Source organism: Amblyraja radiata, chromosome 13 (genome assembly GCF_010909765.2).
Source record: "Amblyraja radiata isolate CabotCenter1 chromosome 13, sAmbRad1.1.pri, whole genome shotgun sequence".
Classification (NCBI taxonomy): domain Eukaryota; kingdom Metazoa; phylum Chordata; class Chondrichthyes; order Rajiformes; family Rajidae; genus Amblyraja; species Amblyraja radiata.
In genome coordinates, this window is record NC_045968.1 from 56,080,796 (window position 1) to 56,108,371 (window position 27,576).

Sequence of the window (27,576 nt, forward strand, 5' to 3'; positions counted from 1 at the left end):
AAACCTCATCCTGGGCGCAGATGGAGGAATTGGGAGTAGGAGATGGAGTCTTTACAGGAAGCGGGGTGGTAAGTTGTCTAGATATCTATAGGAGTCAGTGGGTTTGTAATAGATGTCAGTCGATAGTCTGTCTCCTGTGATGGAGACGGTGAGATCTAGAAACAGTCGGGAGATGTTGGAGAAGGTCCAAGTGAATTTGAGTACAGGATGGAAATTAGTTGTGAAGTTGAAGTGAGTTCTGCATGGGTGCAGGAGGTAGCACCGATGCAGTTGTCATTGTTGCGGAGGTTGAGTTCGGGTATAAGGCCAGTGTAAATAAATTTAGCTGATTACAAGTATACTAGAAAATATCCACTGTATCCAAAGAAAAATGTTAAATACGATAACTTTGGCACGTGTTCTGTATTGATCAACTCAGTGGGATTTTTGTATTTCCTTAAATATTCACTTAAGCACAAGGTCAAAATTACTAACTTTCCCCTGATGAAAGCCCTATTTGAATGTTAGCTGTGGCTCGTCAATCGTACTTTTGTTCGTCAAAATATGGTGGCTCGTTGTACGACAGAGACTTGAGTATAAAATAACACAAGTTGACATGCCACAGACTCAGTGTGCATTGAAAGAGAAACTCATATCGCTCAGACATGTAAACTGTGTCTCATCTACTCTCTTAGATGGATACAGATTATAACAAGATGATTCAAAGAAGGGCATAGAAATTGTCCCTGATCAATACTTAGCATTCTATCAACATCATAATACCCGATTATCTGGCCATTGTCACACTGCTGTTTGGAGTAGCACACTATGTGGAAACTGGCTGCTGGATTTCCTGTCACAGTGAATGCATTTCAAAGATCTACGTTATTGCCTGTAAAGTGATTTGGCACATCCTGAAGCAGAAAAAGCTCATCATAAATACAAGTATTTTTCATAATTCTCTTGGATGAATTCAAAGGTAGATATTTCTATTACCTGGCCCTGACTTAACACCATAACACGATCACAAGTGAGTACTGCATTCAAACGATGCGCAATGGTTAACATTGTACAGCCAGCAAATGATTCCCGGATTGTCTCTTGCACCAAAGAATCAGTTTCTGTATCCATGGCAGCTGTAGCTTCATCTAATACCAAAATCTGTAACATTGGGAAACAGAATTTTACACACAGACTGAAACACTTCAAGATTATTGTTCACCTTATTGTGGACAAGACATTCCACAAACAATCGATGGCTAAGTGTTGATTGGTGGAGCTGTACTTTTTGCATTGATTTGACCTGCATTTATTGGGACAAGACATATCCCAGCAATTTCCCACATTATTGGGTACTTGGCTTGGTGCATTACTGATTCTGGAATACAAGTTTACAGCAGTTCATCCAATATACTCTTAACTGTTTACGTGTGTTCCCCAACCATGGATGAACCATGAAGTGCACTCCCACGTTAAATCCAAGTCTGCAGTGTTCACGTTTAACCATGCCGAGCGGTATAAGAAACTAGACTAAGTGGGGCCCGTTGGGTCCCAGTCACACGGGGGGCCTGGTTCCCCAACGCAACCCATCCCCCAACGCAATATTCCACCACTCACCCACAGCCCCTAACTGCGCAGGCGCGGCTCATTTCCCCTCATCCCCAAGCACTCCCTACCCCACCTCTTCATGAGTGGGAGGGGAGGAGGGGAGGGAAGTGGGGTGTGTGGCGGGGGTAGGGTGTGGGGTGGGAGGGGAGGAGGGGTGTGTGTGGCCGGGGAGGTGTGTGGCCGGGGGGGGTGCGGGGGAGATGTGTATGTGGGGGAGGGTGTGTGTGTGTGGGGGGGAGGGTGTTGGTGTGGGAGGGGGGGGGGTGTTGGTGTGGGAGGGGGGGGGTGTGGGTGGGGAGGGTGTGCGGGCGGAGGGGTTGTGGGGGCGGGGGGTTGTGGAGGCGGGGGGGGTTTTGGAAGCGGGGGGGATGTGGGAGCAGGGGGGGATTGTGGGGAAAAGGGTTGGAGGAGGATAGGGGTAGGAAGAGGGATGGCGAGGTAATGGAAGAGGGGAGGGGGGAGAGGAGGTAGGGGGTGAGGGGAGGAAGCAGGATTGGTGGAGGGTGGGGAGAGGGAGAATAATGGAGGACAGGAATAGGGGACTGAAGAGGGAGAGTGAGATGCGTTCACATTGATCCTATATTTTACAGGTTATTGCCATTTTGAACTTTAAAAACCTCGCAGTCGCGTTCCCACTTGCCGGCCGTGCCTGCGCAGTTGGTGGAGGGTTGCCGTCACTCACGTCACAACGGGAACCCGTCAGCCACGCCTGCACAGCAGGGGGCTATGGGTGAGTGGTGGAATATTGCCTGGGTCCGCACCTGGTCTAGTAAAAATAAATCTGTTGATTCCAAATATTCTTGACACAAATCAACATGGCATGTTTGCTCCCATTTGTAGTCATCAAGGGAAGAGGTTAAATATGGTTGAAAATACAATCTGGGACAATTCCAGGAGCAAAAGAAAAAAAAAATTCTCCTAACTCCTGAAGACAAAAGAAAGTTTCAGGATCTAAGTGACCACGAGGTAAAATTCTAAAACATTTTGTTCTTGTGCAGCTTCACAGTGGGTGGGTAATGAGCAGTACATATATCATGGGCTGAATAGCCCATTTACAGAGTAATATAAGTGTATGGCACAGAAATGGACCCTTTGACCCATCACATCAAATTTGTCATATAAACAAACCCTCTTTTGCCTACATTACGTCCGTATCCCTCACTGCTTTGCCTATTTAAGTGCCTAGATAAATATCTGTTAATGCTGTGATTGTGACTCACCATCTCCTCTGGCAACGAATTCAAAATCTCAACCACGCTCAGGGTAAAAAAAAAACCTTCCCCTCAACTCCCTTTTCTCACCTTAAACCTACGTCTGCTTGTTTTTGTGCTCCATCTCTGCATGATTTTAGACCAAATTTTTCAATTCACTTTCAACTTCATTTTAGGAGAAAGACCTTGCAAAATTACTGCCCTGTAGAATATGGAATGATTAGGATACATATTCGTCCATCTAGATTCTGTCCTGCCCATCAGCTTTTACCTTACACCTTCGTAGTAGTGCTCTTGCCACACATATTAGCTGTCTTTCTCCAACTGAAAAATTCTCTCCATTTTCCACCACTTCAGATTCTAGTTTCAAAGGCAGTTGAGAAATCTATATTGTAGGTAAAACAGAAGGTTAGTAAGTTTGAAGCCACCTTACGACCAGGGCAATCTACTTTGAAATGGTTTTTTCCTACTTGCCATTTAAATGTGCAAGTGCTCTTTGCAGCTACAAGCTTCATAAAAGCTAGCTGTATTAAAAACAAAATCTTGAAATTTAGCTGTACTCCCGACGTGCCGTGGCTGTGGACTGGGTAGGCGGCCGGAGGACTTTATCGATGCGCCCAGGTCTCGATGCCTCCACGTAGAAGCCCAGGTCGGGGCCTCACGGGTAGAAGTCTGGGTCCGGTGAAGTGGCCGATGGAGCACGCGGATGGGGCCCGAGTCGGCACCATGGAGGCATGATGTGGGGCGTCGACGGTGGTGAGATATTGGCGGCGGCAGCGGTGAAGTCTCGCTGCGATGGGGCCACGGCGGTGGTGAAGCCTAGCGGTGGTGGCGATGCCTCACGGGTCGACCAATGGTCGACGGTCGATGAGAGCGTGGAGGACCACCGTGAAGGGGGAGAGGAAGAACAATGGAGGACTTGGGGTGGGGGGGAGCCGTGAGGGAGGTGGGGGGAGAACAATGGGCAATGGGGGGAGGGGGCCAAAAGGAGGATCCGGCGTACTTTGTAACTTTGTCAGTGCCGTACGTGGCTGCTATTTATATACATTGTGTATGCAAGCAAATAATCTCACTGTGCCTAGTCACATGACAATAAAGTATTCCTATTCCTCCTATATGCACTTATCAAAGCCAGTTAAAAATAGTACTTCATGAACATGTATTAAAAATCCCTGTACTTTGCCTCAAACTGACAGAAAACTAATCTGAAACTTAATTGCTGCAGATCTGTTACCTGTAGGTTAGCTGCATATTTACAGTGCTTCAGATTGTATGCATTTTCTTTTATAACCATTGCCAAAACAAAATTCTTAGATGTACTTACACATTCTTTCATGTGTGTTCTCTCCAGTGCATCCCATACCTGCTCCTCAGAGTACTGCTGGAAAGGATCTAGATTATATCTGCCAAAAACAAATTGTACGTGTTTTTTCAAGGCCTGTTCACAACTATGGTTAAATAACAGTGTGACAATATGCTTAACAAGTTATAAAGATTCTCAGTCCAATTCCAATTCATTCTATTATGAATTATCCTTTCTCAGTTGTGAAACTTGTGTGCTAGTCAGTTCAATTAGACTGTCTGTAACTAGAAATAACAGTGCTGTTTTCAGGACAATGAAAATGAAATTGGACAGTTGACATTTTCATGAAGGATCTCAACCTAAAGCGTCCACTGTCCATTACCTTCCCCAGATGCTGCCTGGCCCACTGAGTTCCTGCAGCAGCTTTCTTGTTTTGAAACAAAATGGAACCCATAATATCCTTGGAGTGCTTGATCAGAATGATTAAGCCAGTATACAGAAGGGTTCCGACTCAAAACTTCACCTATCCATTCCCTCCATTCATGCTGCTTGACTCATCACTTGGTGATTTGCTTAAGATTCCAGCATCTGCAGTTCCTTGTATGATCAGAAGGAGTAGCATGTTAATCCTTTCACTATTGTGGCATGCACATTTGTCATCCAATTGTCACTTTATATAGATGTCCTAATTAAATTGATTCTGTGGTGTTTGATTAAGATTTACTTTTGTTCGACCCTGGTTTATAAAAACATATTAATGTTCCAATGACATTAATGGAATTTAAATTGAATTTTCCAGCATTTTATTTTTTTGTTTTAGATTCAAGCATTTGCAATTTTATTTTGTTTTACGCAAGCCTGTTAAATCCGTTAAAACATTAGTAAACATGTTGTCATATAACAGCTCTGTAATGCAAAGATGCATTAAATTACTGAGTCTCTTTGCAGAAATGAAGATATAATTATGTAAAAAATCTGCAAATCAGGTGGACCTTACCTCACGGTACCTGTGAATAAAACAGGTTCTTGTGGAATAATGGATAGTTTACTGCGAAGATCAGCCAAACCAATTTCAGTAATGTTCACCCCATCAATGACTATTGAGCCACCCGAGAGTTCAACCAATCTAAACAGTGCTATTCCTAGCGATGACTTTCCTGCCACAAATAAAATAATGCAGATTTATTAGATAGCTGGTTACAAATTTAACCTAAACTCAGAGCGAAAACTCTTGAAGCCAACTTGAAAAAGTTCATTTACTGATCAGCCATGTCAGTCCAACTGAAAACCTCGTTTTATCTTGCTCTCGTTGGTAATACATTTCTTACCTGATCCAGTTCTCCCCACTATACCAATTTTTTCTTGAGGTTTTATAGTGAAGGACACTTTCTTTAGCACCAGAGGTAGATTCTCTCGATATCTCATCTCTACATTTCCAAATGTTATTTGTCCATGCTGAGGCCAGTCAGCAGGTGGAGTTTTATCCTTAACGCGAGCTGAAGCTTCCAATTCTAGAATCTAATTGAAAATTACAACATTGTAAGATTTCTTACATCTTAAATAAGCAAGGATGAGAATAGCTTCTTAGAAGGTCGTCAAAGTAAAGTTCATTAGGACAGGAATCTCAAATGCTTTGTTTCTCATTCCAACCTGGACAGCGGATACAGTGGACTGCAATATCCGTGCAGTTGTCATTAATATATTTTCCCAAGGAAATCAGAAGCATACTTCTGTTTGTGCTTTCTTTTGTTTGTTAACAAACAGTTAATGAATTTTATTTTTCTGGCAACTTTTTTCTCCTCACTATCGACCGAGCAAACATGGGAGAGGGAAAATACGTCATAGGTTTCATCCACATGGCTGCCTGGATATTTTTAAACTGTGCTACAACCCACATCTCATTTCTGTTTGCTATGTGGTCCTATCTCTAGAGCATTTTAATTTCATGAATAATTTCACTATTTTGAAAAGGTCTTGTAAAGCTAATAAGCATTTAAATATTCTTTCTCCAGCCAGTTCTAACAAGCAAAACTGAGGATAAAACATATATGCTGACATACATAAACATACATAAGCTTACCCCAACATCTTACCCCAACAGTGGTACAAATTTGTAAAACATTTTCTAAACACCACTTTAAATAATTAGTAACAAATTTAGACATAAGTTAGATATACATAGTACCGTATATACATAGTAGAATTAGGCCATTTGGCACACCGAGTCTACTCCATTAAATCATGGCTGATCTACCTTTCCCTCTCAACCCCATTCTCCTGTCTTCTCCCCATAACTTTTGACGGCCTTACCAATCAAGAATCGTACCTTTACATAATGATGAATTCTTTCAACAGAAGTGAACCTTGCCTCAGTCTCAGATGCAAGTCGGACAGTAAACTGAAATAAACCAGTCAGCTGCAAGAAAAACATCATAATTGTAAACAGGATTAAAAATCTAATTTTCTTAATAAACTATGGTGATATTGAAAGAATTAACTTTTTGTTACATTGCTGATTACTTTGCAAGCACAACCAACACAATTCAAACCATAATTCAACTTGACATATCAAAGAATGGTGAGACAATTTCATTGACTGGTACAAACCTGGACAGCGTACGAAATTGCAAGTCCTGCATAAGCTGGAGGAATATGACCATGCATTAAAACTATTATCACTGCAGTTATCCCAATAAGAACAATACTGACTACGTCCAGTCGCACAGCAAGCCAGCGCATTGCACAGGTAAACAAAAAGAACGGAGCCTGATTAGTATCCAGCAGTTCTTGGTATCTGAAAAGAAACACACTATTTCAGATTAATCATTAATGCACAAGCAATCATTAATACACATATGTTTAAGAAGGAACTGCAGATGCTGGAAAATCGAAGGTAGACATAAATGCTGGAGAAACTCAGCGGGTGAGGCAGCATCTATGGAGCGAAGGAAATAGGCAACGTTTTAGGTCGAGACCCTTCTTCACACTGATGTGGGGGGGTAGGGGGGGGCGGAAACAAAATAAGGAAGAGGCGGAGACAGTGGGCTGAGGGAGAGCTGAGAAGGGGAGGTAAAGCAAGGACTACCTGAAATTAGAGAAGTCAATGTTCATACCGCTGGGGTGTAAACTGCCCAGGCGAAATATGAGGTGTTGCTCCTCCAATTTACGGTGGTCCTTACTCTGGTCATGGAGGAGGCCCAGGACAGAAAGGTCGGATTCGGAATGGGAGGGGGAGTTGAAGTGCTGAGCCACCGGGAGATCAGGTAGGTTAATGCGAACCGACCGGAGGTGTTGGGCGAAGCGATCGCCAAGCCTACGCTTGTTCTCACCGATGTAGAGCAGCTGACATCTAGAGCAGCGGATGCAATAGATGAGGTTGGAGGAGGTGCAGGTGAACCTCTGCCGCACCTGGAAAGACTGCTTGGGTCCTTGAATGGAGTCAAGAGTCAAGGGGAATGGAGTATATATCCATATGTTAATACACACATGGATATATACAATTTTAATTTTAAATTTATTATAATTTAGAATGTTTATAGTTTGCAGCAACAATAAGATTCAACTGATGAGTCATTGTCAAATAAATTAAGTGTTGTGTTGATCATGTTACATAGAAACATAGAAAATAGGTGCAGGAGGAGGCCATTCAGCCCTTCGAGCTAGCACCGCCATTCATTGTGATCATGGCTGATCGTCCCCTATCAATAACCCGTGCCTGCCTTCTCCCCAGATCCCTTGACTCCACTAGCCTCGAGAGCTCTATCTAACTCTCTCTTAAATCCATCCAGTGACTTGGCCTCCACTGCCCTCTGTGGCAGGGAATTCCCTTTAGTTTATGTTCAAAATGCAATTAAAAAAATGTAACAACATATAATGTAGAAGTTATTTTCTGCAATGAACAAGGTGACCAATTTTCTTGTCATTGTAATGCTTTAAAACAAAATGTGATCGAGCAATCCATGCAAGAGTTGGACATTATCATATAATTGAGGTATCTTAAATGATGCTTTATTCCTCCTTTGCCATATACTGTTTTTTGATGTTTATTACATACCTGAGTCGGTATTCTGCTGTCTTGTTGTAGGCATGGATTGTGGTTAACCCCTGGATACTGGATGTGACATGTGACAGGAAAGGAGACTGAGTGATGTTGTCCAAACGCTTCAATTCTCTGATGAAAACCCTGCAGAGATTTTCAACAATACAAAATATTAAATATGGACTCAAGTTCCTTCCATTTACCCTGTTCAATGTCAAGATTCTTTTTCACTTGTATACTCTGACCTGAGTATGCTCAATGGTGGCACCGAACAGGTTAAGCTTTACATGGACTAACAAAATTGCATGTTCTTATTAATTATTCCATATCAAGAATGCTCAGCTATGTATAAATTAACTCAGTATTTTATGAGATATCGATCACTATCATAACCAAGTTATGTTCTTTTTTGACCTCTTTAATTTCAATTTATTTCATTATCAAAACACTAAGATTTAGTTTCAATCTTCAAAACTCAAAAAGAGGTAAAGGAAACTACTCGCAATATTTTGTCTTTCAATATCAATCTAATGAATCTGCACAATACTTAATTATCAACATTTCCTCCTTGAGTTATAGAAACATAGAAACATAGAAAATAGGTGCAGGAGTAGGCCATTCGGCCCTTCGAGCCTGCACCGCCATTCAATATGATCATGGCCGATCATCCAACTCAGTGTCCCGTACCTGCCTTCTCTCCATACCCCATGATCCCTCTAGCCACAAGGGCCACATCTAACTCCCTCTTAAATATAGCCAATGAACTGGCCTCAACTACCTTCTGTGGCAGAGAGTTCCAGAGATTCACCACTCTCTGCGTGAAAAATGTTTTTCTCATCTCGGTCCTAAAGGATTTCCCCTCTATCCTTAAGCTGTGACCCCTTGTCCTGGACTTCCCCAACATCGGGAACAATCTTCCTGCATCTAGCCTGTCCAATCCCTTAAGAATTTTGTAAGTTTCTATAAGATCCCCCCCTCAATCTCCTAAATTCTAGCGAGTACAATCCGAGTCTATCGAGTCTTTCTTCATAAGAAAGTCCTGACATCCCAGGAATCAGTCTGGTGAACCTTCTCTGCACTCCCTCTATGGCAAGAATGTCCTTCCTCAGATTTGGAGACCAAAATTGTACACAATACTCCAGGTGTGGTCTCACCAAGACCCTGTACAACAGCAGTAGAACCTCCCTGCTCCTAGCAGAAAAATGAATGTACTTTTCTCAATGAGGCCCTAAGAGCACTTCCAACTGAAGGAAAGGTTCCTCATGTTTTTAATCCATACCCGAGGTTATAATTTGTACCCATGCACTCTTTTTAGTGATCCATGCAGTCAGTAAAACTACAACCCATAGTTCTTATTCCCCAATTTCTCATAGCTGCGTAGCTTTCATGATAAGCACATTTGTGTTATGAAACAGATCACACAGGAAAGGTGTTGACCAACCTCCAGATTTTGGTTTGTCATTGGGCTCAAATATTGATGTTATAATAACCAGTTGCACAATTCCGGCCTGTATACCATGAACTGACTAACACGATGCACTATGTACAGTCACATACCCAGGTAGACTTTCAGGAACTTGAGTACCCTTTTGATTGCAATAAATAAGGGTCATAAGTGATCGGAGTAGAATTAGGCCATTCGGCCTATCAAGTCTACCATGCCATTCAATCATGGCTGATCTTTCTCTCCCTCCGAACCCCGTTCCCATCCCCGTAATCTCTGACACCTGTACTAATCAAAAATCTATCTATCTCTACCTTAAAACTATCCACTGACTTGGCCTCCACAGCCTTCTGTGGCAAATAATTCCACAGATTCACCACCTTCTGACGAAATAAATGTATTCTCCTTCCTTTAAAATAACGTCCTTTAATTCTGAGGCTACAACCTCTAGTTCTAGACTCTCCCACTAGCGGAAACATCCTCTCCACATCGACTCTATCCAAGCTTTTCACTATTCTGTATGTTTCAATTAGGTCTCCCCTCATTCTTCTAAACTCCAGCGAGTACAGGCCCAGTGCCAACAAACGCTCATCATAGGTTAACCTACTAATTCCTGGGATCACTCTTGTAAACCTCCTCTGGACCCTCTCCAGAGCCAGCACATCCTTCTTCAGATATGGTGCCCAAAATTGCTCACAATATTCCAAATGTGGCCTGACCAGCACCTTACAGAGTCTCAGCACCACATCTCTGTTTTTGTATACAAGCCCTCTTGAAATAAATAAGTTTGCTTTCTTTACTACCAATTAAACTTGCAGATTAACATTTTGGGAATCCTGCACCGGCACTCCCAAGTCCCTTCACACCTTCGATTTCTGGATTTACGCCCCATTTAGAAAATAGCCGACGCCTTTATTCCTACTATCAAAATGCATGACTCCACACTTTGCTGCACTATATTCCATCTGCCACTTCTCTGCCCACTCTCCCAACCTGTACAAGCCCTGCAGAATCCCTGCTTTCTCCACACTGCCCTTCCACCAACAGTGCCCTCCATGTTTGGGACAAAGACCCATAATTTATTTATTTGCCTCTGTACTTCACAATTTGAGATTTGTAATAGAAAACAATCACATGTGGTTAAAGTGCACATTGTCAGATTTTATTAAAGGGTATTTTTATACATTTTGGTTTCACCATGTAGAAATTACAGCTGTGTTTATACATAGTCCCCCCATTTCAGGGCACCATAATGTTTGGGACACATGGCTTCACAGGTGTTTGTAATTGCTCAGGTGTGTTTAATTGCCTCCTTAAAGCAAGTGTAAGAGAGCTCTCAGCACCGAGTCTTTCCTCCAGCCTTTCCATCACATTTGGAAACTTATTGCTGTTTATCAACATGAGGACCAAAGTTGTGCCAATGAAAGTCAAAGAACCCATTATGAGACTGAGAAACAAGAATAAAACTGTTAGAGACATCAGCCAAATCTTAGGCTTACCAAAATTAACTGTTTGGAACATCATTAAGAAGAAAGAGCGCACTGGTGAGCTTACTAATCGCAAAGGGTCTGGCAGGTCAAGGAAGACCTCCACAGCTGATGACAGAAGAATTCTCACTATAATAAAGAAAAATCACCAAACACCTGTCTGACAGATCAGAAACACTCTTCATGAGTCAGGTGTGGATTTGTCAATGACCACTGTCTGCAGAAGACTTCATGAACAGAAATACAGAGGCTACACTGCAAGATGCAAACCATTGATTAGCCGCAAAAATAGGATGGCTGGGTTACAGTTTGCCAAGGGGTGGGAGATTGCAACCTTCATGTGATCCGCCCTGTTTCAACTAATGCAATCAACCTGGCGTGCACAATCAAATAAGATCAAATAGAACAAGTTGTCCTCCAACTTTAGGCTGTGCACGCCATACGCAAGAAGAACTTTGCCAAGAAGTACATAAAAGAGCAACCACTGTTTGGGAAAAAGGTCTTGTGGATAGAGGAGACGAAGATTAACTTATATCAGTGATGGCAAGAACAAAGTATGGAGGAGAGAAGGAACTACCCAAGATTCAAAGCATTACCACCTCATCTGTCAAACACGGTGGTGGGGGTGTTATGGCCTGGGCATGTATGGCTGCTGAAGGTACTGGATAACTTATTTTCATTGATGATACAACTGCTGATGGTGGGAGTATAATTAATTCTGAAGTGTATAGACTCATCCTATCTGCTCAAGTTCAAACAAATGCCTCAAAACTCATTGGCCGGCAGTTCATTCTACAGCAAGACAATGATCCCAAACATACTGCGAAAGCAACAAAGGAGTTTTTCAAAGCTAAAAAATGGTCAATTCATGAGTGGCCAAGTCAATCACCTGATCTGAACCCAATTGAGCATGCCTTTTATATGCTGAAGAGAAAACTGAAGGGGACTAGCCCCCAAAACAAGCATAAGTTAAAGATGGCTGCAATACAGGCCTGGCAGAGCATCACCAGAGAAGACACCCAGCAACTGGTAATGTCCATGAATCGCAGACTTCAAGCAGTCATTGCATGCAAACGATATGTAACAAAATACTAAACATGACCAATATAATTTACATGACATTGCTGTGTCCCAAACATTATCGTGCCCTGAAATGGGGGGAACTATGTATAAACACTGCTGTAATTTCTACATGGTGAAACCAAAATGTATAAAATTGACCTTTATTAAAATCTGACAATGTGCACTTTAACCACATGTGATTTTTTTCTATTACAAATCTCAAACTGTGGAGTACAGAGGCCAATAAATAAATGATGGGGCTTTGTCCCAAACATTATGGAGGGTACTGTATTTTTGTATCATCCGCTAACTTGGCCACAAAGTCTTCAACCCCTCATCCAAATCATCAATATACAACTTGAAGAGTAGCGGCATCAGCACCGACCCCTGCGGAACTCTGTTAGTTACTGGCAGCCAACCAGAAAAAGTCCCATTTATTGCCACTCTTTGTCTTCTGCCTGCTATCCATCTCCAAATTGACTTTAATGCCATCTTACAATGCAAGTGGAATCAACATTCAGCAGCTCTGGGAAGCTTGCAGTCTAGGCAAATACATGAGCACACACTACTTGCTGTTCTTCCTTGCAGCGAGGAATGGCCATCAAACAAGCTCTTGTCAACAAACAAAACTGGTAGGGGAGAAGTCTTGAGATCATTACAACCCGAACACCAGATACATCATTCACAGTAGATTAGCTGCATTGCAGATGTAAAAATAAATTATGCTGGTGTTACATCACTGTTGCATGCAAACAGACATCATGACATGCCTGTTCTGCACAATTCCAATGGGAAAGAGTACTGCATGGGCCTCTGCCCTTCCTAATATTAGAGTTGATGCAATTAGGCAACAAGTATACATCTGTGCAACACATGCCTAACTGAAAACATATTGTGCATCTATATAGATTAAATAATTAGTCCTAGGCACTTTGGTCTCCAGCCAATATGTGGTTACAGATAGAGATTAATTTGATTAGAGCACATAGACACAAGTAAAATCTTCATGCTATAATTACACCCTACAATTAGACAATGCATGCAGGATCATTAAACAATTAACAGGGGATGGGATCAGTTAGGAGGAAAATAAATCAATGGTTGGAGGAAGGATGAAATATTATAAAACAATGTGAACACTGCATATATCACAGCATTAACTACTATTTGGTTGAGTCACAGCTGGCAGTGGCCGTAAACCTGAAATCAGAACTAAAATCATTTTAAAAATGATATTATTAAAACTATCATCTTGTTTGTTTGGCGAAATTCCGCCAAAACGGTACACAATAGCGCTACAATTTTAGGCCCACCTTACTCACCATTGTCCTGTAATGTGCATTAGTCAAGTTTCGTTCAGATTGATGTTATATTTTTCAAGTTATTGACATTTTAAACTTAAATTACCTGCGCAGTTGGGGCCTTTGACGATTTTCAGTTTGCCTTTTTTTTCTTTTCCCGTGTACTTGCCTGGCCTCACAACGGCAACACAACGGCTCCACGGGTAAGTTTTGTTCTATTTTACAAACGCCTCCATGGGTCCACTTTAACTTGATTTCTGCCGTCAACGGCACAACTTTGAACACGGCAGTCGGGTATGCGCAGTGTGGGTCCATCAGCCATGCATGTCCAATTTGGTGGACTATTGCGTTGGGGGAATGGGATCCAACGGGTCCGCACTTGGTTTAGTAAGAGCTAAAAGGTTCACAGAGTGGAGCATTGTAGATGATGATGATGGGGCTTGCAATCAGGAAGAGGATTGGCACGAGAGATGCAACTGTAAATCCGCCTTAGATCACAATTCTTTTGTAAATATCAGCAAATTCTTAGCCTGAAATTCTACTCCAGCTATTGCTCGCCATAGACCAGGATAGATCTCAGACTGCAGCATTTGTGGCGCTGCTCTGATTAAAAGTGCAAACAGAAAGCATAGACAAAAATACTGGAGAAACTCAGCGGGTAAGGCAACATCTATGGAGCGAAGGAATAGGTGACGTCTCGGGACTTTTCTTTCTTAAACGTGTCTGAACGTGTCCAAGAAATCCTGAAATGGGAGGGAGAGGAGCCTGAGGTTGTGGTACATATAGGTACCAACGACATAGGTAAAAAAAGAGAAGAGGTCCTGAAAGAAGAATTTAGGGAGTTAGGTAGAGAGTTAAGGAGAAGGACTGCAAAGGTAACAATCTCAGGATTACTGCCTGTGCCATGCGACAGTGAGAGTAGGAATGGAGCGAGATGGAGGATAAATGAGTGGATGAGGGACTGGTGCAGGTGGTATGGATTCAAGTTTCTGGATCATTGGGACCTCTTTTGGGGAAGGTGCGACCTGTACAGAAAGGACGGGTTGCACTTGAACTCGAGTGGGACCAATATCCTGGCGGGGAGATTTGCAAAGGCTACTGGGGAGACTTTAAACTAGTATGGTTGGGGGGAGGGACTCAAATTGGGAAAGCTAGCAGTCAGTGTGTGAGGCAGGAGGCAGAGAATGGTAGCACTCTGACCCAAAATGTAGGGGAGAGAGAAGAAAAAGACAATAAACAGAGAATAAGAGAGGGTGGGTTTCTTAAATGTGTATATTTTAATGCTAGGAGCATTGTAAGAAAGGTGGATAAACTTAGAGCCTGGATTGACACCTGGAAGTATGATGTTGTGGCGATCAGTGAAACATGGTTGCAGGAGGGCTGTGATTGGAAACTAAATATTCCAGGATTTCGTTGCTTCAGGTGTGATAGAATTATAGAAACATAGAAAATAGGTGCAGAAGTAGGCCATTCGGCCCTTCGAGCCTGCACCGCCATTCAATATGATCATGGCTGATCATCCAACTCAGTATCCTGTACCTGCCTTCTCTCCATACCCCCTGATCCCTTTAGCCACAAGGGCCACATCTAACTCATTCTTAAATATAGCCAATGAACTGGCCTCAACTACCTTCTGCGGGAGAGAATTCCAGAGATTCACCACTCTCTGTGTGAAAAATGTTTTCCTCATCTCGGTCCTAAAATATTTCCCCCTTATCCTTAAACTGTGACCCTTTGTTCTGGACTTCCCCAACATCGGGAACAATCTTCCTGCATCTAGCCTGTCCAACCCCTTAAGAATTTTGTAAGTTTCTATAAGACCCCCCCTCAATCTTCTAAATTCTAGCGAGTACAAACCGAGTCTATCCAGTCTTTCTTCATATGAAAGTCCTGACATCCCAGGAATCAGTCTGGCGAACCTTCTCTGTACTCCCTCTATGGCAAGAATGTCTTTCCTCAGATTAGGAGACCAAAACTGTACGCAATACTCCAGGTGTGGTCTCACCAAGACCCTGTACAACTGCAGTAGAACCTCCCTGCTCCTATACTCAAATCCTTTTGCTATGAATGCTAACATACCATTCGCCTTCTTCACTGCCTGCTGCACCTGCATGCCTACTTTTAATGACTGGTGTACCATGACACCCAGGTCTCGTTGCATCTCCCCCTTTCCTAATCGGCCACCATTCAGATAATAATCTACTTTCCTGTTTTTGCCAGCAAAGTGGATAACCTCACATTTATCCACATTATACTACATCTGCCATGCATTAGCCCACTCACCCAGCCTATCCAAGTCACCTTGCAGCCTCCTAGCATCCTCTTCACAACTAACACTGCCCCCCAGCTTCGTGTCATCCGCAAACTTGGAGATGTTGCATTCAATTCCCTCGTCCAAATCATTAATATATATCGTAAATAGCTGGGGTCCCAGAACTGAGCCTTGCGGTACCCCACTAGTCACTGCCTGCCATTGTGAAAAGGACCCGTTTACTCCTACTCTTTGCTTCCTGTCTGCCAGCCAGTTCTCTATCCACATCAATACTGAACCCCCAATACCGTGTGCTTTAAGTTTGTATACTAATCTCTTATGTGGGACCTTGTCGAAAGTCTTCTGAAAGTCCAGATATAACACATCCACTGGTTCTCCCTTATCCACTCTACTAGTTACATCCTCGAAAAATTCTATAAGATTCGTCAGACATGATTTACCCTTCATAAATCCATGCTGACTTTGTCCAATGATTTCACCACTTTCCAAATGTGCTGCTATCCCATCTTTAATAACTGATTCTAGCAGTTTCCCCACTACCGACGTTAGACTAACTGGTCTGTAATTCCCCATTTTCTCTCTCCCTCCCTTTTTTAAAAAGTGGTGTTACATTAGCTACCCTCCAATCCTCAGGAACTACTCCAGAATCTAAAGAGTTTTGAAAAATTATCACTAATGCATCCACTATTTCTGGGGCTACTTCCTTAAGTACTCTGGGATGCAGCCTATCTGGCCCTGGGGATTTATCGGCCTTTAATCCATTCAATTTACCTAACACCACTTCCTGGCTAACCTGGATTGCACTCAGTTCCTCCATCTCATTTGACCCCCGGTCCCCTGCTATTTCCGGCAGATTATTTATGTCTTCCTTAGTGAAGACAGAACCAAAGTAGTTATTCAATTGGTCTGCCATGTCCTTGTTCCCCATGATCAATTCACCCGTTTCTGACTGCAAGGGACCTACATTTGTTTTAACTAATCTTCTTTTCCTCTTCACATATCTATAAAAGCTTTTGCAGTCAGTTTTTATGTTCCCTGCCAGTTTTCTTTCATAATCTATTTTCCCTTTCCTAATTAAGCCCTTTGTCCTCCTCTGCTGGTCTCTGAATTTCTCCCAGTCCTCTGGTAGGCTGCTTTTTATGGCTAATTTGTACGCTTCATCTTTTGTTTTGATACTATCCCTGATTTCCCTTGTTATCCACGGATGCACTACCTTCCCTGATTTATTTTTTTGCCAAACTGGGATGAACAATTGTTGTAGTTCATCCATGCAGTCTTTAAATGCCTTCCATTGCATATCCACCGTCAACCCATTAAGAATCAATCGCCAGTCTATCTTGGCCAATTCACGTCTCATACCCTCAAAGTTACCTTTCTTTAAGTTCAGGACCCTTGTTTCTGAATTAACGATGTCACTCTTCATCCTAATGAAGAACTCAACCATATTATGGTCACTCTTGCCAAAGGGGCCATGCACAACAAGATGCTAACTAACCCTTCCTCATTACTCAATACCCAGTCTAGAATAGCCTGCTCTCTCGTTGGTTCCTCTACATGTTGGTTTAGAAAACTATCCCGCATACATTCCAAGAAATCCTCTTCCTCAGCACCCATGCCAATTTGATTCACCCAATCTATATGTAGATTGAAGTCACCCATTATAACTGTTTTACCTTTGTTGCACGCATTTCTAATTTCCTGTTTGATGCCATCCCCGACTCCACTACTACCGTTAGGTGGCCTGTACACAACTCCCACTAGCGTTTTCTGCCCCTTAGTGTTTCGCAGCTCTACCCATATTGATTCCACATCCTCAAAGCTAATGTCCTTCCTTTCTATTGCGTTAATCTGCTCTCTAACCAGCAACGCTACCCCACCTCCTTTCCCTTTCTGTCTATCCCTCCTGAATATTGAATATCCCTGGATGTTCAGCTCCCAGCCTTGGTCACCCTGAAGCCATGTCTCCGTGATCCCAACTATATCATAGTCATTAATAGCTATCTGCACATTCAACTCATCCACCTTATTACGAATGCTCCTTGCATTGAGACACAAAGCCTTCAGGCTTGTTTTTACAACACTCTTACCCCTTATACTATTATGCTGAAAAGTGGCCCTTTTTGATTTTTGCCCTGGATTTGCCGGCCTGCCACTTTTACTTTTCACCTTGCTACCTATTGCTTCTACCCTCATTTTACACTCCTCTGTCTCTACGCTCACACATTTAAGAAACCCTTTCCCTTTAACTCCATCCTCCACTATCCCATTCGACACCCCACCCCCCTTATTCAGTTTAAAACCACCCGTGTAGCAGTGGCAAACCTGCCTGCCAGAATGCTGGTCCCACACCTGTTAAGATGCAATCCGTCCCTTTTGTACAGTTCCCCCTTACCCCAAAACAGATCCCAGTGATCTAAGAATCTAAATCCCTGCCCCGTGCAACAGTTCCTCAGCCACACGTTCAGGTCCCGTATCTCCCTGTTCCTGCTCTCGCCAGCACGAGGAACTGGAAGCAAACCGGAGATAACAACGGAGATAAATCCTGGAGGTCCTGCTTTTCAGCATTTTTCCGAGCTCTCTAATTGGAGGGACAAGAAGTGGAGGTGTTGCATTGCTTATCAGGGAAGATATTATAGCAGTGCTTTGGCAGGATAGATTAGAGGGCTCGTCTAGGGAGGCTATTTGGATGGAACTGAGAAATGGGAAAGGGGTAGCAACACTTATAGACCGCCAAATGGGGAGCGAGAATTGGAAGAGCAAATATGTAAGGAGATTGCAGATATTAGTAGTAACCACAAGGTAGTGATTGTGGGAGATTTCAATTTTCCACACAAAGACTGGAAAACACATTCTGTAAATGGGCTGGATGGGTTGGAGTTTGTAAAATGTGTGCAGGATAGTTTTTTGCAGGAATACATAGAAGTACCTACTAGAGAAGGGGCTGTGCTGGACCTCCTGTTAGGAAATGAGATGGGTCAGGTGGCAGAGGTATGTTTTGGGGAACAGTTTGGGACCAGTGATCACAATACCATTAGTTTCAATATAATTATGGAGAGGGTCAGAACTGGACCTAGGGTTGAGATTTTTGATTGGAGAAAGGCTAACTTTGAGGAGATGCGAAAGGATTTAAAAGGAGTAAATTGGGACAGTTTGTTTTATGGGAAAGATGTGGAAGAGAAATGGAGGACATTTAAAGGTGACATTTTAAGAGTACAGAATCTTTATGTCCCTGTTCGGTTGAAAGGAAATAGTAAAAATTGGAAAGAGCCATGGTTTTCAAGGGAAATTGGACACTTGTTTCGGGAAAAAGAGAGAGATCTACAATAATTATAGGCAGCATGGAGTAAATGAGGTGCTTGAGGAGTATAAAGAATGTAAAAAGAATCTTAAGAAATAAATTAGAAAAGCTAAAAGAAGATATGAGGTTGCTTTGGCAAGTAAGGTGAAAGTAAATCCAAAGGGTTTCTACAGCTATATTAATAGCAAAAGGATAACGAGGGATAAAATTGGTCCATTAGAGAGTCAGAGTGGACAGCTATCTGCAGAGCCAAAAGAGATGGGGGAGATATTGAACAATTTCTTTTCTTCGGTATTCACCAAGGAGAAGGATATTGAATTATGTGAGGTAAGGGAAACAAGTAGTGTAGCTATGGAAACTATGAGATTCAAAGAAGAGATTCAAAGTACTGACACTTTTGAGAAATATAAAAGTGGATAAGTCACCAGGTCCGGACAGGATATTCCCTAGGACATTGAAGGAAGTTAGTGTAGAAATAGCAGGGGCTATGACAGAAATATTTCAAATGTCATTAGAAACGGGAATAGTACCGGAGGATTGGCGTACTGCGCATGTTGTTCCATTGTTTAAAAAGGGGTCTAAGAGTAAACCTAGCAATTATAGACCTGTTAGTTTGACGTCAGTGGTGGGCAAATTAATGGAAAGGATACTTAGAGATAATATATATAAGCATCTGGATAAACAGGGTCTGATTAGGAACAGTCAACATGGAAGGTCATGTTTGACTAATCTTCTTCTTGAATTTTTTGAAGAGGTTACTCGGGAAATTGATGAGGGTAAAGCAGTGGATGTTGTATATATGGACTTCAGTAAGGCCTTTGACAAGGTTCCTCACGGAAGGTTGGTTAAGAAGGTTCAATGGTTGGGTATTAATGGTGGAGTAGCAAGATGGATTCAACAGTGGCTGAATGGGAGATGCCAGAGAGTAATGGTGGATGGTTGTTTGTCAGGTTGGAGGCCAGTGACTAGTGGGGTGCCACAGGGATCTGGGTCCACTGTTGTTTGTCATGTACATCAATGATCTGGATGATGGTGTGGTAAATTGGATTAGTAAGTATGCAGATGATACTAAGATAGGTGGGGTTGTGGATAATGAAGTAGATTTTCAAAGTCTACAGAGAGATTTATGCCAGTTGGAAGAGTGGGCTGAAAGATGGCAGATGGAGTTTAATGCTGATAAGTGTGAGGTGCTACATCTTGGCAGGACAAATCAAAATAGGACGTACATGGTAAATGGTAGGGAATTGAAGAATGCAGGTGAACAGAGGGATCTGGGAATAACTGTGCACAGTTCCATGAAAGTGGAATCTCATGTAGATAGGGTGGTAAAGAAAGCTTTTGGTGTGCTGGCCTTTATAAATCAGAGCATTGAGTATAGAAGTTGGGATGTAATGTTAAAATTGTAGAAGGCATTGGTGAGGCCAATTCTGGAGTATGGTGTACAATTTTGGTCGCCTAATTATAGGAAGGATGTCAACAAAATAGAGAGAGTACAGAGGAGATTTACTAGAATGTTGCCTGGGTTTCAGCAACTAAGTTACAGAGAAAGGTTGAACAAGTTAGGGCTTTATTCTTTGGAGCGCAGAAGGTTAAGGGGGGACTTGATAGAGGTCTTTAAAATGATGAGAGGGATAGACAGAGTTGACGTGGATAAGCTTTTCCCACTGAGAGTAGGGAAGATTCAAACAAGGGGACATGACTTGAGAATTAAGGGACAGAAGTTTAGGGGTAACATGAGGGGGAACTTCTTTACTCAGAGAGTGGTGGCTGTGTGGAATGAGCTTCCAGTGAAGGTGGTGGAGGCAGGTTCGTTTTTATCATTTAAAAATAAATTGGATAGTTATATGGACGGGCAAGGAATGGAGGGTTATGGTCTGAGCGCAGGTATATGGGACTAGGGGAGAATACGTGTTCGGCACGGACTAGAAGGGTCGAGATGGCCTGTTTCCGTGCTGTAATTGTTATATGGTTATATGGTTATATGGTTAAACATAAAGCATGATCACTTTTTAATACAATCTGAAGAACACTCTGAACATTCCTGACTATCTTCCACTCGACTGATTTTGCAATTTAGGGCATGAACAAAATATATTGAATTATGAACGCAACATATGTGAACAGTGACCATCAGAATTTCATTTAATTTGGAAAGAGGAATAATAACATGGAACGATTGCACTTTACAGGACATTTTATCGTTAACTAAATCAATCATGGATATCAACATCATAATTCTGACACTCAAAAATAAAATCTTTACTGTATTGTAAATTTTCAGGAGTAAGGAAGAATAAATAACATACGTATCTTTCAAATTAATGTTACATTTATTGTCACATGCACCAATTGGTACAGTGAGATTTGAGTTAGCATACAGCCATGCGAATAAAAAGAACATAATACACGATAGAGTTTAACATAAACATCCCCACACAGCGGAATCAATGTTTCCCACTGTGAGGGAAGGTAATAAAGTTCAGTCATCTTTAACGCTGAATGCATATATTATTAATTAATTAAACGCAACATTTATTCTTACCCATACTCAATCTTTAGGCAAAGCTCAAGTAAACCTTTTGGTGTAGTCTAATTGTCATTGGCAGTAATTCCACTTTATGGCAAGTGGATGAGAAATAATCTGAAGATCTGCCCACTGCTTTATTCTGACCATAAGGGATGGTAACAGAAGGAAACAATTATCAAGTGCATTAATAAAAAACTTAAAGTTATTATTACCTTGACACCTGGTTGAGAATAATGAAAAGAATGACAAGAGGACCAAATGCAACCAGAAACCATGGGAAGACCGAACCAATGACGCCAATGCAGCAGAACACCAGGATGATGTTTTGAATAAGCATTTCTGCTTGTAAAGGAAGCCGTGTATCCACTAAAAAAATGAGGAAAAAAACATTTCAGATGTGGAGAAACATAATTGAGTTATAACTGGTTTATGCTAGTCTATGTTAGTTTTCATGACAGTATTATAAGACAATGGCTTAGCTACATGAGATTTACAAACAAGCTTTCTAAAATATCAACATATTTTTACCTTCATCCATATCTTTTGAGAATCTATTGAGTATTCGGCCAGCAGGAGTAATGTCAAAGAATTTCATGGGACCCCTGAGGATTTTGCGAAAGAGCTCATCATGAAGACTGGATGAAGCTTTGAGTGTTCCCTTCAACAAAAACATAGAAGCCATGAAGCCGATAATTATCTGTATTTTCACGTACTTCAAATATAATATATCTTTTCGCGGCTTTTTAGGAAAAGATTGTTGTGCCACAGTACACGTTTTCATCACAGACATCAATCAATGCACAAGATATTTTCTTAAGTTAATGAAAAAATCTATTTCAAATCAAATTCTGAGCAAAACAAATTTAAGTATTACATCTACTTGCACAGAATTGAATATGCCTCAAAAGTGAGAGACTGTCAAATTCTATTTCCTTCCCACCAATACTATTCTTTAATGGCAAAAATAGAACCAGATTGCAATCTTCCACCTAACCTCACCAAGACACATTGCAGCTGCAGCTGCATGGCTGTATCGTATCCAAAACCACTTGATTCCAGCTCCATAAATTGCCTAACTTTGCTCTGCCTCAGTTCAACTGACAGTGAAACAAACCCTTATCCATCCTCATGAAACTTCTAGATTTGATAATTCCAATGTACTTCATCTGTTCTCTATTCTTCAATTCTACAAACTTTTTATCCAAAGGTTTGGTGCCTAGGTCCCAAATAGCACAATATTTTATTCACTCATCACTCCCGGGCATTAGTTTTCAGTAGGAGAGAGGGGGTGGAAGAAAGGTCAAGAACAAAGGCAAAATCACTGATTGGGTGAATGCAGGCAGTTTAGATTAGTTTAGTTTAGAGATACAGCGCAGATACAGGCCCTTCGGCCCACTGCGTCCACACCGACCAGCGATCCTCGCACATTAACACTGCCCAACACACAATAGGGACAATTTTAGATTTATACCAAGCCAGTTAATTTACAAGGCTGTATGTCTTTGGAGTGTGGGAGGAAACCAAAGATCTTGGAGAAAACCCACACAAGTCACTGGGAGAACGTACAAAGACCGTACAGACAAGCACCCGTAGTCAGAATCGAACCTAGGCCTCTGGTGCTGTGAGGCAGTAGCTCAATCGCAAAGCCACCGTGCAGCTTAAAGATTTTAAAGATTACCGGCACTTAAAGATTTTATGTCTTTGTAATTGCTGGAAATAGTGAGAATGTGGAAACATGCCCAGCAGGCCACGTTACTCGGTAGAATAAGAACTAGGCCAAAATGACGAAAGGCAATAAAACCCAGTTCTGATATGGACAAAAAGAGAGCGTTACCTTGAGTTGGAGAATTTTGTATCGTGTCTAGAAGGCCACAAAGTCTACACATCATACAGTAGTTTCTCTTGCAACCATAGGAAATGCAACATCTATCTTTCCACATCTTCCCTTTCCACTATCTAGGACCTAACAGTTTTTCTAGAGCAAGCAGGAAATTCACTTGCTCTTCTTCCAATGTGGCACTGTATATTCGATATTCATAGTGCGGTTTCTTTAGTCGAGAAACCAAATGGAGGTTGGGTGAACACTTTGCGGATTAAAGGGGCTGTCCCACTGCGGCGACCTAATCCGCGAGTTCAGAAGAGTTTGCCCTCGACATACTCGCAGCATGGTCGACACGAGGTCCTAGGAGGTTTTTGTAACACTCCTTCATGCTCGAGAGTAGCCCCCGCATACTCGAGGCCTCAGCTAGGTCGAGGCATATTTTTCAACATGCTGAAAAATGCCCGCAAGTAAAAAAAGATCGCCATGGAAACAAAATCAATATATTTTTTTACTCGTAGGTTTAGTCGAGGTAGGTCGTAGCAGGTTGGCATGTTATTCGTAGGTAATCGAGGGTAGTCGAAGGTAATCAAAGGTAGTCGTAGATAGTCTTCAACATAGTCGAAGATAGGTCGAAGGAGATCGAAGGAGGTCGTCTTCACTCTCCACTATTTGGTTTCCAATTTCCTGAAGCTAGTCGAAGCTAGTCTTCCACATAGTCGATGGAGGTCTTCAACATGACACTTTTTCAAACTCTCCTAAACTCGCCAATTAGGCCGCCGCAGTGGGACCTGTGTTCGGTCCACAGGGGTGACTCTAATTTTCTGGTTGCCTTCCATCTAATTCACCATTTCACTACGACTGATCTTTTTGCCTGTGATCTCCTCCACTGTTACTACGAGGCCCAAGGCAAGCTTGAAGAGCAATATCTCATTTATTGTCTGGGAATACAGCAGTCATGTGTGTCAATAAAAATGAGAGCAGTCTTAATGCAAATTCACTATTTATCACAAAACAAATCTGAGGTATATCTTGAAGAGCTAACTAAGAATTCCTAATGCTAAGATTTCAGAAAAAGTATTAAAAGTACTTAATTACACCTTAATATCGTAAAATTACTATCGTACCTTAACAAATACAATGCCACGCACTGCCTTGATGATCAGAATTGCTACCATTGAAATTGCATAGATCCCTGCATAGTAATGCATATGTGGATTGTCCTTCATAGTCTGAACCACATAAGTTGTATTCTCTTTAATCAAAGACATATTCTGCAAAAAAGAGTAAGAGTCAACATTTTTGAAAATATTTCTAATACAAGAAGGGTGCTAGAATAATAATTTCTATAATTTATAGAAAAATAACAACGCTGAATGTGCTATTTAATGAAAAAGCCATCTTGTTTTACTTTGAAGCAATAGGAGACCTCCAGACAAATTAATCATGGATGGATAACACCACATCAAATTTGTAGATTGCACGATCGATCTTTAACTGCCTGTTTGCTACTTGATGACTAGCAAGAGAATTCGTTACTTTAAGAACAGCTATTATTATTATTATTTCAACGGTGCTGAAATGACTAAAATAATGATTAATGTCATCAATTTAAAGTTTGCTATAGAATGAAGTATATTGGCTTTATGATAATTCCAGTTCTTACCCCACTTCCTGCTTTGATCCAATAGCTAAGCCACCAGTTGTTAAAGGCAACACTTCCTACATTCATTATAAAAAGGATCATTATAAAGAAAAATGCCAGTGGGCCTCCTGCTGCTTGGATGTAGACTCCATATACAGACCATGGTAGAGAACCTTTCCCTTTTTCCTCTGATTGTCCAAGCTGATCTGGAGACAGAATAAAAGAAACAGATTATCCATTGTCAAGTATAGTACCAGCATATTCTCAGCCAGGGAAAAATAGCTTCACAGAACACAATATTTTTGGTGAGATTGTGTAATTCTGATGAAAGGTCACTGACCTGAAATGTTAACTGTTTCTCCCTCCATAGCTGCTGTCTGACCTGGCCAATACGCCCAGCATTATTTAAATTATATTTAACATTTCCCAATCTATAATGCTGTGTGTTTTGTTTCCTTGTGACATTATTGCCCATCAAATATGTTGCATTCCAATGTAACCTTTCAATATTTCATATTCTTACATACAAAATAGCTTTATGTAATACACCCTTATGTAGGACACCAGGTCAATAATGAATGATGAGCCACCAAAGTTTAAAAAATGACAACAGCAACAATATTTTTTATTGGATTCCTAAGATTACAGCTAACAAGTTTTACATTCAAAATAATGCTGGATCTGACAAGCAGAGAATTGTTGGGGAGAACCCAAGTGTCATATTTTGAGAAAAACACATAATCTGCTTTAAAATTTTACAGAATAATATGATTGAAACGAAGATAAGAGGGTAGAAATTCATTGGTGTGAGAAGCAATGCCTTAACATAAACATTGGGACAAAGTTGTGGGGAAGAAGATCTTAAACGCTTGTACCAATGGCATTTCCACCAGAAACCTCCACAGCAATGATCAGGGTGTTTAAACAACTTCACCGGCACTGCATTTTACATTCCAGCACAATAAGCAGAAGTAACCGTTAGCATCTAAATATAGGCAGTTACTTAGTTCAATCCTGCATCTTTGGATTTATAAGATTCAGATAATGTAAACCTATTCTCTGACCTACTCTCTTCATTAATCAAAATGTTGAGTTATCAATATCTCACACCATGCCTTTCACTTATCAGAAATTATACCTGACCTCATCCCGATAATTCGCAATATCCAGCCAGGTAAGTTTTAGTTTAGTTTATTATTGTCACGTGTACCGACATACAGTGAAAAGCATTATTTGCATGCTATTCAGTCAAAAAGACTATACATGATAACAATCAAGAGTACAATCAGTGTACAGATAAAGGATACAACATTTAGCGCAAGATAAAGTCTTATAAAGTCTGATTAAAGGTCTCCAATGAGGTAGATAGGAGGTCAGGACATCACTCTAGCTGGTGAAATGACCGTTCATTTGCCTGATTACAGATGGGAAGAAACTGTCCCTAAATCTGGAGGTATGCGTTTTCAAACTTCTGTAACTCATACATGATGGGAGAGGGGAGAAGTGGGAATAACCGGGGTTAGACTTGTCCTAGATTATGCTGGTGGCCTTGCCAAGACAGCGTGAAATGTAGTTGGAGTCAATGGAGGGGAGGTTGATTTGTGTGATGATCTGGGCCAGGTCAACAACTCTGTAATGTCTTGTGATCTTGGATGGAGCTTTTCCCAAACCATGCTGTGATACATCTCGATAACATTCTTTCTATGGCACATCTGTAAACATTGATGAGAGTTGTTGGGGACATGCCAAACTTCCTAAGCCTTATAAGGAAGTAGAGGTATTAGTGTGCATTCTTGGCCATAACTGATGTGGCTGGTCGAGGACAAATTGCTGGTGATATTTATCCCGAAGAACTTGAAGCTTTTGACCACTTCTACTTCGGCACAATCCATGTATAATGGGATGTGTGTACTACTTCACTTCCTGAAGTCAATCCCAATCTCCCTTGTCTTGCTGACAATGAAGGAGAGATTGTTGGCTTGGCATCAGGTTACAAGGTACTTCATTGTCTTCCTGTACTCCATCTCAACATTATTTGATATCCGGCCCACAACTGTGCGAAATTATAAATTGAGTTGGATTGGTATTTGGCTGCACAGTCATGAGAGTGCATTAAGAGTAAAGTTAGGGGCTGAGAACGCATACTTGCCAGGCACCAGTGTTGAGGATTATCGTAGAGGATGATTTGTCACCTCTCCTCACTGATTGTGGTCTGTTGGTCAGGAAGTTGAGGATCCAGTTGCGGTGCTGACGCCAAGCTCCACGAGTTTGGAGATGAGCTTGGTTGGGATAATAGTATTGATAGCAGAGCTGTAGTTCATGAATAGAAGTCTGACGTATGTGTCCTTCTTATCCAGTTGTTCCAGGGATGAGTTTAGTGCCAGGGAGATGGCATCAGCCCTGGACCTGTTGTGGTGGTAGATGAATTGCAACGGATCAAGGCTGCTTGGATTTAATGTGTGCCATAACTAGCCTCTAGAAGCTAGTGTCAAATTGAGTAATGTAAAATTGGCATAATGTTGTTAATATTTCATTACTCAATTTGACACTAGCAGCAACCAGTGAAGAGACTACTAAATCA

The 27,576-nt window shown here is 41.5% G+C and overlaps 1 protein-coding gene across 7 annotated transcripts in view; it reads right to left on the bottom strand.

Annotated features, from left to right (window-relative positions):
- The window catches only part of abcc5 (ATP binding cassette subfamily C member 5), a 103,849-nt gene that overhangs the window by 2,078 nt on the left and 74,195 nt on the right, over positions 1-27,576 (bottom strand). For all 7 annotated transcript variants that reach the window (XM_033032140.1, XM_033032138.1, XM_033032141.1 and 4 more), the window contains 12 exons: positions 25,017-25,201; positions 24,478-24,624; positions 22,060-22,189; positions 21,744-21,897; positions 8,156-8,284; positions 6,709-6,895; positions 6,428-6,517; positions 5,430-5,619; positions 5,099-5,258; positions 4,123-4,201; positions 3,070-3,183; positions 976-1,140 (listed from right to left, as the gene is read on the bottom strand). In XM_033032140.1, the coding sequence (XP_032888031.1) occupies positions 976-1,140; positions 3,070-3,183; positions 4,123-4,201; positions 5,099-5,258; positions 5,430-5,619; positions 6,428-6,517; positions 6,709-6,895; positions 8,156-8,284; positions 21,744-21,897; positions 22,060-22,189; positions 24,478-24,624; positions 25,017-25,201 (1,730 nt within the window). The remainder of the gene's footprint in view (positions 1-975; positions 1,141-3,069; positions 3,184-4,122; positions 4,202-5,098; positions 5,259-5,429; positions 5,620-6,427; positions 6,518-6,708; positions 6,896-8,155; positions 8,285-21,743; positions 21,898-22,059; positions 22,190-24,477; positions 24,625-25,016; positions 25,202-27,576) is intronic.